Raw genomic sequence first — 12,056 nt, forward strand, 5'->3', positions numbered from 1 at the left:
AAAGATGAAATATTCCTTTCAACATTTTAAGCAAGATTAGTGTATTATTTTTGTTTTGTACAATTTTAGAGTGAAAAAAAGGAAAGGAGCACCATGCAAAAATTTGGGCACCCCAAGAGATTTGAGCTCTCAGATAACTTTTACCAAGGTCTCAGACCTTAATTAGCTTGTTAGAGCTATGGCTTGTTCACAGTCATCTTTAGGAAAGGCCGGGTGATGCAAATTTCAAAGCTTTATAAATACCCTGACTCCTCAAACCTTGTCCCACAATCAGCAGCCATGGGCTCCTCTAAGCAGCTGCCTAGCACTCTGAAAATTAAAATAATTGATGCCCACAAAGCAGGAGAAGGCTATAAGAAGATAGCAAAGTGTTTTCAGGTCGCTGTTTCCTCAGTTCGTAAAGTAATTAAGAAATGGCAATTAACAGGAACGGTGGAAGTCAAGTTGAGGTCTGGAAGACCAAGAAAACTTTTCGAGAAAACTGCTTGTAGGATTGCTAGAAAGACAAATCAGAACCCCTGTTTGACTGCAAAAGACCTTCAGGAAGATTTAGCAGACTCTGGAGTGGTGGTGCACTGTTCTATTGTGCAGCGACACCTGCACAAATATGACATTCATGGAAGAGTCATCAAAAGAAAACCTTTCCTGCATCCTCACCACAAAATTCACTCAGAAGTTTGCAAAGGAACATCTAAGCAAGCCTGATGCTTTTTGGCCACAATGAGCAATGGTATGTTTGGAGAAAAAAGGGTGCAGAATTTCATGAAAAGAACACCTCTCCAACTGTTAAGCGCGGGGGTGGATCGATCATGCTTTGGGCTTGTGTTGCAGCCAGTGGCATTGGAAACATTTCACTGGTAGAAGGAAGAATGAATTCAATTAAATACCAGCAAATTCTGGAAGCAAACATCACACTGGCTGTAAAAAAAAGCTGAAGATGAAAAAGGAATGGCTTCTACAACAGGATACTGATTCTAAACATACCTGAAAATCCAGAATGGACTACCTCAAGAGGCACAAGCTGAAGGTTTTGCCATGACCCTCACAGTCCCCCGACCTAAACATCATCAAAAATCTGTGAATAGACCTCAAAAGAGCAGTGCATGCACAGAATCTCACAGAACTAGAAGTCTTTTGCAAGGAAGAATGGGTGAGAATCCCCCAAACAAGAATTGAAAGACTCTTAGCTGGCTACAGAAAGCATTTATAAGCTGTGATACTTGCCAAAGTTACCAAGTACTGACCATGCAGGGTGCCCAAATTTTTGCTTCAGGCCCTTTTCCTTTTTTGTTATTTTGAAACTGTAAAAGATGGAAATAAAAAGTAATCTTGCTTAAAATACTAAAGAAATGTGTCATCTTTAACGTTATGCCTTTTGGAAATCAGGTCATCTTTTACTCGCTTAGCTATTCACAGTAACAGAAATTTTGACCGGGGTGCCCAAACTTTTGCATGCCACTGTACCAGTGTAAGAGTCTCAAACCCCTCTTATCATTTCTGCCTCCAATCACTACTCTTGGAAGAGCATTCCAGGCACCCACCACTCTCTGTATAGAATAAAACTTGCCCCACTCATATCCTTTGAATTTTCCCCTCACAAATGCTTGTTCTCTGGTGCATGTCACCTTTGGGAAAAATAAACAGTTATCTCCTTTGTCTATGCTTCTCATAATTTTACAAACTCATGTCTCATCACTTCTCAACCTCTGCTGAGATTTTACTTGTGAAACTTAATAGTACCTTTGTGTGTGTGTATATGTATGTATGTGTATATATATATACACACACACAATTTTTATCTTTCCCAAAGATTCAGATCTTGTACATGATTTTTAAATTTTTCCTTCTTTTTTCAGAAGCTGTCTGACCTGCTGAATTGTCATAGTATTTTCTCTTCTTGTTTCAGGTTTTTTTTAATCTACTCTTAGAAACACTGGCCATTATATATTATTGCTATTGCAACTTGTACATATACACAAAGGAAAAATGCATTTTTGTATGAAGACCAAGTTCAAAGAGCCAACTGAGACTCTGGTCTAAATTACTTCCTGTGCTTTATCATATGATGCAGGTTGATTTTACTTCTTAGTAGTAGCTTTGGTGGTGGACTGCTTTTCCCAGTTCCCATCATTGCTTTCTCGTTTACATTTTTAACTTTGACCATTCTACATCACAGCACTGAAACGGTCAGTATTGCCACTTCATAAATAAAAAGTGACAGAATGGCAATCAAAGATTAGATTACCAAGTGCTTACTAAGCAAGGGAACCACATATTTGCTGTTTATAATTTTCAGGTGGCTTATGTATTCAGAAGACAAATTTTAGCCATTTTTACCTAGGATTAGTATGAATTATAATGATTGATAACTTGTTATTATCCATGTGATTATATTTTGATGATATCAAATCAAAATCTGTGCAGTAACTTATGATCTTCTCTCTCCAGGCAGGGGAAGCTGGGCTTTCAGCTTGTATTGAGCTATGTGTGAGGGCACTACGCATGGAATCAAATGAAAGTCCTTCAGTGAAAACATCCATCTGCAAGACAGTGTCATGCTTGTTACCCGATTATTTAGAGGTCAGGCGAGCATGCCAGCTCACCGAATTCCTCCTGGAACCCACAGTAGAAGCATATTATGCAGTTGAGACTTTGTACAACCAGCCAGATCAGAAGTATGATGATGAAAATGGCCCAATCCCAAATTCACTGAGATGTGAACTCCTGCTTGTTTTGAAAACACATTGGCCCTTTGATCCTGAATTCTGGGACTGGAAGACCCTGAAACGACATTGTCTTGCATTAATGGGGGAGGAAGCATCCATCGTGTCTTCTATTGATGAGCTTAATGACAGTGACCTGTTCGAAAATAATGAGAGCCGTCCAGAAGAAACTGCTATGAAAGAACATTCACTGAATGGACTTCCTAAATTTTACAGCGATGTCATGAAAGTAGAGAATGGTTCATCTGAAAAAGTAGAAAGGAAGGAAAACCCTAAAATTGAGAAAGGTGTGGTATCTGCCAGATTTAAGAATTGGCAGGCATATATGCAGTATTGTGTATTATGTGACCGAGAGTTTCTGGGGCACCGAATTATCCGTCATGCTCAAACTCATGTGAAGGATGGAAACTATTACTGTCCCATATGTGCCAAAAGTTTCAAGAAAAAGGAGATTTTTGTTCCGCATGTTACATTTCATATTAAACAGTCGTGTAAAGAACGACTGGCATCTATCAAACCAAAAAGAAGAGTTGGAAGGCCTCCAAAGAATCTGACTGACTTCAGTCCTGCAGATAAAAAAATAGCTGAAATAGATAAACAAGAACATCGTCCAATTAAAAGGAACAGCCTGTATGGCGAGGATTTTGTAGTCTTCAGTGATAGTGATGGTTCTGATGATGAAGGTAAGGACAAATCATACAAACCTGAAATAACCACACAGAAAGTGGATTACACTGAAGATTATAACTGTCCCGTTACAATATGTACCAAAACTTTTAAGTATTTTAAAAACTTAATTGCACACGTGAAAGGTCATGGTAATGATGAAGAAGCAAAACAGTTTCTTAAAATGCAAAGTAATAAAGTTGTTTGTCAGTATTGTCGCAGGCGCTTTGTCAGCGTTTCTCACCTTAATGAACATTTGCAAATTCACTGTGGCCCTAACCCATATGTCTGTATTCAACTGGAATGTAATGCAAGCTTTGGCACTTACTCTGAATTGGTAGGACATAGAAAAGAACATCTGCTGTTCAAAGCCAAATGCATGTTTCAGAATTGTGGAAGGATTTTCACAGAGTCTTATTTGTTATACGATCACGAAGCACAACATTACCACAATTCTTCATATACGTGCAAGTTCTCAGACTGTGGAAACATTTACTACTCTCAGAGTGAACTGCAAAAGCATGAAGTTGGTCATACAGCACATGCCTGTGTGAAAATTGAAACTGAAAATAGTTCACCTTTTCAAGCAGACCAGTTGGCTACAAATAGAACTGATAGAGTAGGCCAAGTGTTACAAATAAAGGCTGAAGATGAGCTACGCCTTGAGTCTGATGTTTATGAGAATGGTTTTAGTACTGATTGTGTTCCAAGTGAAACTGCCAAGCCTAAATCTTCCATGTCAGAGAAACTAGAGGAGCCTTCCACTGAGGAACAGAACCATCTTCCTAAAGATGAGAACTGTGTTACCATAAAGAATGAAAAGACAGAGAGTACGGATATTGCTCATGCTGTTTTACCAGAAACTGTGTTTAAAGGGGAGGATGCTCCTATCCCAATGCTGCCTATAGAAACTGCAGCTGGTGAAGCTGCAAAATCAGTCCAAAGGTTCAACTGTAAGGTTGATGGCTGTAGTCGAAGCTATACCTCATCACGTAGTGTGAGTAAGCATATCAAAGCTGCCCATCCAGAATACTACGAAATGCTTAAGCAACAACGAAACTTAGCAAAAAAGCAGCAAGTTAGAAATCCCCCAAAGTGTCAAAATCAGGAAAAGCCTTCAAATCCATTGTGTTATCCAAATGAGAGAATCTCAGCTCCAACACCTGAAAGCACTACCAATACAGGAGGTGCAATTTATCAGCAGCAGGTACCCTGTGTTTTAACAGTTGAAACTGAGAATGTGGCTCCGTCCAGGAAGAAAAGGCATACACACAACAAGCGTGCAAAGTGGCCTGCAATCATTAAAGGCGACAAATTTATCTGTAGTAGGTGCTACAGAGAGTTTACTAATCCCAAATCTCTTGGAGGTCATTTATCACGACGGGCAATATGTAAGCCATATGATAAAAAGGAAAGTTCTTCAATTGTGGAGCAAAAGAATGGACAGGCTCTATATGTGACTGAAAAGATTCTTTCGTCTGATGTGTTCACACCACAAGGACATGAACCACCCTGTATCTCAGATACATTTTTGACTGGCGAGACATTCCTTCAGTCACTGGAAATGGGAGACAGTACAGAGCCATTTGCTGGTCATGAGCTCTTTCAGTCCACACAGGAGAACAACTACAATTCGAGTATATTTGAGCCAAGCAAGACTCTCCCAGTCACCAGCCTTCCTGGAGCATTTGATTCAGAAGTAATTCAGCAGACTTTTCAGCCTGGATTTGAGATGAGTGCAGTAGAAACAGGTTCATCCAACATAACCATATCACAGGCACTCACAACTATGTGTAGCCCAAGGTCATTTGTGGCTGGTGAAGATATGTCACTCAACACTGAGGTCCCACCAATGCTGGATGTGACTAGCTCAACTGCATATTCATCCTGTGAACCCTTGCAACAGCCACTAGAATCCAGCTTTTGTTCGGGAACATATGCTGACAATGAGATTCACACACAAAACTTGGAAAGTAACTGCGAGCCCTCTGTGTTTTTTACTAATGGTGCCCTCCCTGATATTGATACAACTCATAATTCATCTCACTCTGAAGACCCCAGGACATTAGATATAAGAATAGCTGAAGTTTTGTTGGGCTTGCAGAATCTGAACTTGGAATATGATGAGAAACCTTACACAAGTGTTGCCCCACGCCAAACCTCACGGTCAGAAACACCAGTATCCTCCATGAACATCTCAACACATGCACCAATTAATAATTGTACCAGTGGTCCGAACATTATCAACCAGTGCTTGACAGCACCACAGGCAAACACTTCACTGCAGCTCACCGACACTGAGAATGACAAAGAACTGAAAGTGGACCTCATCAAACCTTTCATCTGCCAGGAATCTGACTGCATCTATAGTGCAATGACTAAAGACGCTCTGACAAATCATTATGTCAAAGTACATCAGTACTCCAAAGAGCAAATTATGGAAATAAAGATGTATCAGACTAGATTTGCTCCATTTAAGTGCCATGTTCCTAACTGTCAGAAAACTTTTACAAGGAACTCCAATCTTCGAGCCCATTACCAGTTAGTGCATCATGTAACACGGGAGGAGCTAGTAAAATTGAGAATTAAACGAGTGTACTGTAAAAAATTGGAGGGTCAGTACAAAACTACAGACTCTTTGCCACCATTGCAAGAAATCATTCCTCAATCTACTGTTAATGGGACACAAGATGATAAATCGATCAGTCTGCATGAATTGGACACAGTAACTCCAGTGCCCAGTGAGGTTAATTCTGAAATGGGTCTCCATCTACCCAGTGCACATAATGACAAGACTGTCCTTTATGATCAGGGGCTCTCACAGAATGGCTCAGTGCTTCTGGCAAGTCTGGAAAATTGCTCACCATTATCAGCACAGCTCCAAAATACTTTGGCACAATCCATAGGCCCACAAGACACCTTGGTACCCAGAGCAGTGTCTCAGGATATCCCGTTGCTACTGGCAGGGCCCGCAGGTGACACTGCATTGCCTGTTGAGCCACATAGTAGCCCTACATCAGCTGAAGATCTGCTGACGATCTCACCACTCTTGACATGGCCACAACCTGTTTTGCCACTGCCTGTGAAACCCCAGGATATCTCCACCATTCCCACAGGGCTGCAGGATGTGCCCCTCCTGCCAGCACAGCAACAGTGTACATCTCCACTACCAACAATGCCACAGTCTATCCCCATACCTGGAGCTCCAGCTGTTCTGCCAATTACAGCAGGCCCAGCAGATGTCCCATTCATGCCAGCAGAGCAACTGGCCATTTCCAGAATAATACCAAACACGCTGACTATCTTGCCACTGACATCCAGGTCAGATGATGTACCATTGTTGTCAATGAGTTCATCTAGTTCCTTGCCTGTGTCTGTGGGAATGCTGGGTTCCTCTGCTCTAACTGTGGGGCCACCAGGTGCTTCACCCATGTCTTTGGTGTTGCCGGGATCTTCATCCATTTCTATCGGGTTGCCGGTGTCCACAGTGCTACCAGCCTCCTCTGCTGCGTCTGTAAGGCCATCGGATGCTTCATCTATGACCACAGGGCTGCCAGGATCGTCACCAATGACAGCAGTACTGCCAGGATCGTCACCAGTGACCACGGCACTGCCAGGTTCATCACCCGTCACCACAGCACTGCCGAGATCATCGCCAGTGACAACAATGTTGCCAGGAACATCACCTTTGCCCCTCGGGCTACCAGGATCACCATCAATGACCACAGGACTGCCCAGATCATTGCCAGTAACCACCGGGCTGCCGGGATCATCGCCAGTTACCACCAGGCTGCCAGGATCATCGCCGGTGACAATGGGGCTGCCAGGATCGTCGATTACTGCAGGACTTATAGAATCATCGCCAGTGACTGCGGAGATGTCAGGTCCATTGGTGGTGACTACAGGGCTGCCAGGATCATCCCCAGTGACCACTGGGCTTCCGGGATCAACACCAGTGACCACAGTACTGCCAGGATCATCCCCAGTGACCGCAGGGCTGCCTAGGTCATCCCCAGTGACCGCGGGGCTGCCTAGGTCATCCCCAGTGACCGCGGGGCTGCCTAGGTCATCCCCAGTGACCGCGGGACTGCCTGGATCAGCACTAGTGACCGCGGGGCTGCTGATATCATCGCCAGTGACCACAGGGCTGCCAGGATCATCGCCAGTGACCGCGGGGCTGCCGGGATCATCGCCAGTGACCGCGGGGCTGCTGGGATCATCGCCAGTGACCGCGGGGCTGCCGGGATCATTGCCAGTGTCCGTGGGGCTGCTGGGATCATCACCAGTGGCCGCGGGCCTGCCGGGATCATCACCAGTGACCGCGGGGCTGCCGGGATCATCGCCGGTGACCACAGGGCTGCCAGGGTCATCGCCCCTCACCGCAGGGCTACTGGGCACCCCTCTTTCAGCAGAACCACCTGAGGTGTTCATTAATCCAATACAATCCTTTCTACATCCAGAGAGACCTGAAGATGTGGTTGTGCAGCCATCAGATATATCGGTGCAGGAAAGGAAATGTGAGGGAAGTTTGGAGCAAACTGGAGGCTCAACAACATTGATAAAGGTGTCCGGGGAAAGGAAGTGCAAGAAATCAGTTGCAAAGGTAAGAGCAGAGTGTGACAACAATAACTTTCACAAACCATACCAGTGTGTTCACAAAGGTTGCTCTGCGGCTTTCACAATTCAGCAAAACCTAATTCTGCACTATCGAGCCGTACACCAGTCAGACCAACAGCTGCTTCACACACAGCTAAAACAGGAAATCACTCAAAGTGACAACATCCAGGTTAAAGAGTTTCAGTGCCAGATTGATGATTGCTGTAGAATTTTCCAAGGAGCGACTGATCTCATTAAACACTACTCAGAGCTTCACAGTCTCACCATAGATGAAATTGGAAAAATCATGTCTGCAAGTGAAGGGCAGTTTCATTGCGACCAAGCTCATTGCGTGTCTTCATTTACAGTATTCTGGAACTTTATCAAACACCTTCTGGTAGCCCATGGTGTAGATGTGGATAGTCCACAAAATGATGCAGATGCAGCATGTTTTAGGTGTGACTGTGAAGGCTGTGATCGTACTTATGCCACCAGATCAAACCTTTTAAGACACATCTTTACAAAGCACAGAGAGCTGCATCAATCTCATTTAATGAGGCCCAGAAGAATTATACCATTGGACCAAGAAAACTTTCCAACGGTAATTACTCAGGATGGTCTCACAGATGGAAAAAGCTATTCTGAATCTGAAGAATTTAGTGAAAATGAAGATGCTGTGAATCACAGTAAATCTAGTGAATGTTCTGCTTCAGATAGCAGTGATATGAAAAGTGGTGAGATTGATGAAAAGTCATACAACTCTAGAAAAGTTGGTAAATATACTTTCAAAAGTAAGGCTCAAGCCTTGGCCATGTGCAGCAACAAGTCTCCAAAAGAACAGTATCCGTGCATGTTTGAGAACTGTTCATCTGTTGTTACCAGTGAACAAAGTCTGGTAAAACATTATAGAATTCATCACAAGATATCTAGTGTATTTGTTAGTCAATACCACAATTATCTGGTAACTTGCAGGAAGTTTTCAAATGTCCAAGAGACAGAATTGACTGAATGCATAAGCAGCCATGAAGAACGATCAGTGGAGTATGCTGTTAATGGAGATGTGATTCGGCCACAAGACAACTTAAGTGAAATAGAGGTTTTCAGTAAGAAGCTGGGAAATGATAATTCCTTCAAGAGTTCCATTGATGAACTTTCAGAATCGCATAATGCTGAAGTTATTGAAGGCATGGGTAGTAAGTCCATTGCAACTGAACAGAAAGAGATCACTGGTGAAAAGAAATTCACTGATGCAAGTAGCTACCAGCTTTCTAGGAAAAGATCAACCATTCAACTGGATCTCTTGGGTACGGAAGAAGGCATGCAGATTAAAAAGAAAAGGAGCTTAATTGAAGAAACATCTGAGCAGCTGTTGAAAGATGATCCAAACCAAACCCTCCATCAGAAGAAGGGGTGTCCTCCAGAGCACAGCTTGTGCACACACAAGACACATCACCATAAGTCTTTTGATTTAAGTACATTTAAGCCCATGGGATTTGAAATTTCCTTCCTGAAGTTCCTTGAGGAATCTGCTCTGAAGCAAAAGAGAAAAGCTCTGGCCAGTAAAGGTTCATCTACTGTTAACACTGAGAAAGTGGTGGATGGCAGATTAAATTCATCCTTTGTCACAGAAGATGACGCAGACAGATTGCCAACAAAGCATCCTGTCAAAAAAGACACAAATTCGGTGGTTCCTACTGACTACAACAAGCAATCTGTCACAGATAAACTATATGATCAAAATACCGAGCATCGGACTCTTGCTAATTTTACAAATCCTTTATCTCTTCATATTTTTAAAAACATAAAAATTATAATGGACAAGGCAGACTCAAACTGTGTTGAGCTTGCTGAAAAGCAGCTTCAACATATGCATCCCACAGTAGTCCTTAGTCGAGTAAAGGTAGACTTCAATATGCTGGCCCAAGTTAAGGATATAAAAGAAAGACTCACTGTTAAGAGTACATAATTCTGTAACACATAGTGTATGTATTGAAGAAAATAGGAGAAAATAGAAGCTGTAATTTGCTTAAATTTGGTCCTTGATAGTATTTGAACCAAAAGGATGCCTGTACATTTTAACCAAAGCATGTTTGTAAATGTCTTTTTTAATATAATTTTTTAAACAAAATCTAATGTGGCAGTAGCCACATTCAGTGTATTCAACAGAATCCCTATGGGACTAAATTATGACACAGAACGATTGCTCTGTTTATGTAAAACAAATGTAATTTGAAGTCGAGACATTTGTATACAAAGGAGGGGTGAGACTTGGACTGTTATGTAGGTTCTGTTAATAACCTGATAGGTCAGTATTCCTGAGCATGATGGTGCAAATACTGTATGATATAGTTTGAGCAGTACTTTTATCATTGTGTACATACTTAAAGAGATTGTATCCCATTTACTACAAAGCCTTTCTAGTCCCAATCCACAAGTACAAATTGTACACAAATGAAATCAGAAGCTGCTGGAAATACTCAGCAAGTTAGGCATCAAAGTGGAGAGACGTGGAGTTAATGTTTCAGGTTCATGGCCTTCCATCAGACTGGTTCTGCATAACATTGGACATCACCATAATAAAGGTCTCTTGCAAAGATAAAATGGTTTGTATTTTATTAATTCTGCTGTATTTTGTCCTATTTGATACAACATTACAAATGATGCTCAAACATTCTCGGTGTTTGGAGAGGGGAAGAGTATGTACATTTTGTAGAAATTTCAAACTTCTTTGTATGTTCTTTATGGGATACTCTCTCTTACAACACCATCTTGTAAGAGTTTTGAGAACAAGCTCCAGCAATACAAGCTGTGTAATATAGTCAAGCTCCTTGATGTTTTTTGTTTAAAACTGTGACTAGTGGAGAAAATACAGTTTAAAAAATCCTTTTGCGAGATGTTTTAACTTAATGAAAACAGACCATGTTATTCCAGAACACTTCATATACTGTATATAATCAATACTAAACTGTAGAAAATGTTTAAAAATGCATTAAAACTAAGTACCCAACCTGAATGTAAAAACGTTGTTGAAGATTGGATTTGCAGTGACCCAAATACTTGAAGACAACTTTAATGTGAAAAGCAAGGTGAGGAATTTGAAAGTAAATGAGGTTAATGTTCAGATTTCAGAGGTTCAATCTGATAATATTGATTTTCTGTGAGCAATGCTGTACTGACACACAGTTTTACTGCTCTGGAGCTCTGTTGCTGAAGGTGTGTGCACCTGAAATTCTTTCGTTTCTGAACTTAATGACCAATATTGAGTGTCTGAATGTTCATTGATAACCTGCTCAGGATCTTAACATCTGGTATGAATTCATAGTTTGAAGTGGCCAAATCAGCAGAATTATAGTGAACAGTCCATTTTGGCAAACCAGAATTCATCTTGACATGTACTGCTTGCAGTGCACCCTTCCAAAGGTTTATTCAAAACATATGACATGGTATCAGGGGAAAACAAAAGGATTTTTTGACAGTCTGTAATTGTGGGGAAAACATTCTTTTGTAAACAAGCGTGTATTTATAGCTGTATCTCATTTATATATTTGAATACAGTATTGTTATTGTAAATAATGCAGTAGTACTTAGATGAACTATTAAAATAGAAAATTAGATGTCTCTTTAAATAATGTTTTTGTTAAATTAATATAAAAATATTGAAAATAAATCTGCTTAAGGAGTTAATTTTTAATACTGGGACTATCTGCTCTCTAATTATAAATACTGATTTTTCTATTTTAAGGTCAGCTTGAAATTCCCACCTGCTCTTAATTTGTTTAATTTGCAAACTAAATTAACCCTATTGCAAATTAAACTCCCAAAAAAACACTTGAAAAGAACTGAGTTCTGGTCGTATCTTTGATTAATATTTGGAAAAGGTTACTCTGAATCAGATTGCTCCCTAAACTGCTGTTTGCGCCACTGTTACGCCACCAGAGGATACGCAGGAAAATAACTTTGATACTCTAAAGCCACTGAAGTGTTGTCACTATTATAATATAAATAGTTCAGAGATATTTACACACTGCAAGCAGTTATGTGGTAATGGCCAAGATTTGTTTTTCTGAAGTT

The 12,056-nt window shown here is 41.2% G+C and overlaps 1 protein-coding gene across 3 annotated transcripts in view; it reads left to right on the forward strand.

Moving 5' to 3' along the window:
- Positions 1–11,006, forward strand: part of znf292b (zinc finger protein 292b) — a 219,553-nt gene extending 208,547 nt beyond the window's left edge. For all 3 annotated transcript variants that reach the window (XM_073051707.1, XM_073051709.1, XM_073051708.1), the window contains one exon: positions 2,449–11,006. In XM_073051707.1, coding sequence (XP_072907808.1) covers positions 2,449–9,951 — 7,503 coding nt within the window. In that variant the 3' untranslated portion in view covers positions 9,952–11,006. The remainder of the gene's footprint in view (positions 1–2,448) is intronic.
- Positions 11,007–12,056: the final 1,050 nt, after the last annotated feature.

The sequence above is a fragment of the Hemitrygon akajei genome, chromosome 7 (assembly GCF_048418815.1).
Source record: "Hemitrygon akajei chromosome 7, sHemAka1.3, whole genome shotgun sequence".
Classification (NCBI taxonomy): Eukaryota; Metazoa; Chordata; class Chondrichthyes; order Myliobatiformes; family Dasyatidae; genus Hemitrygon; species Hemitrygon akajei.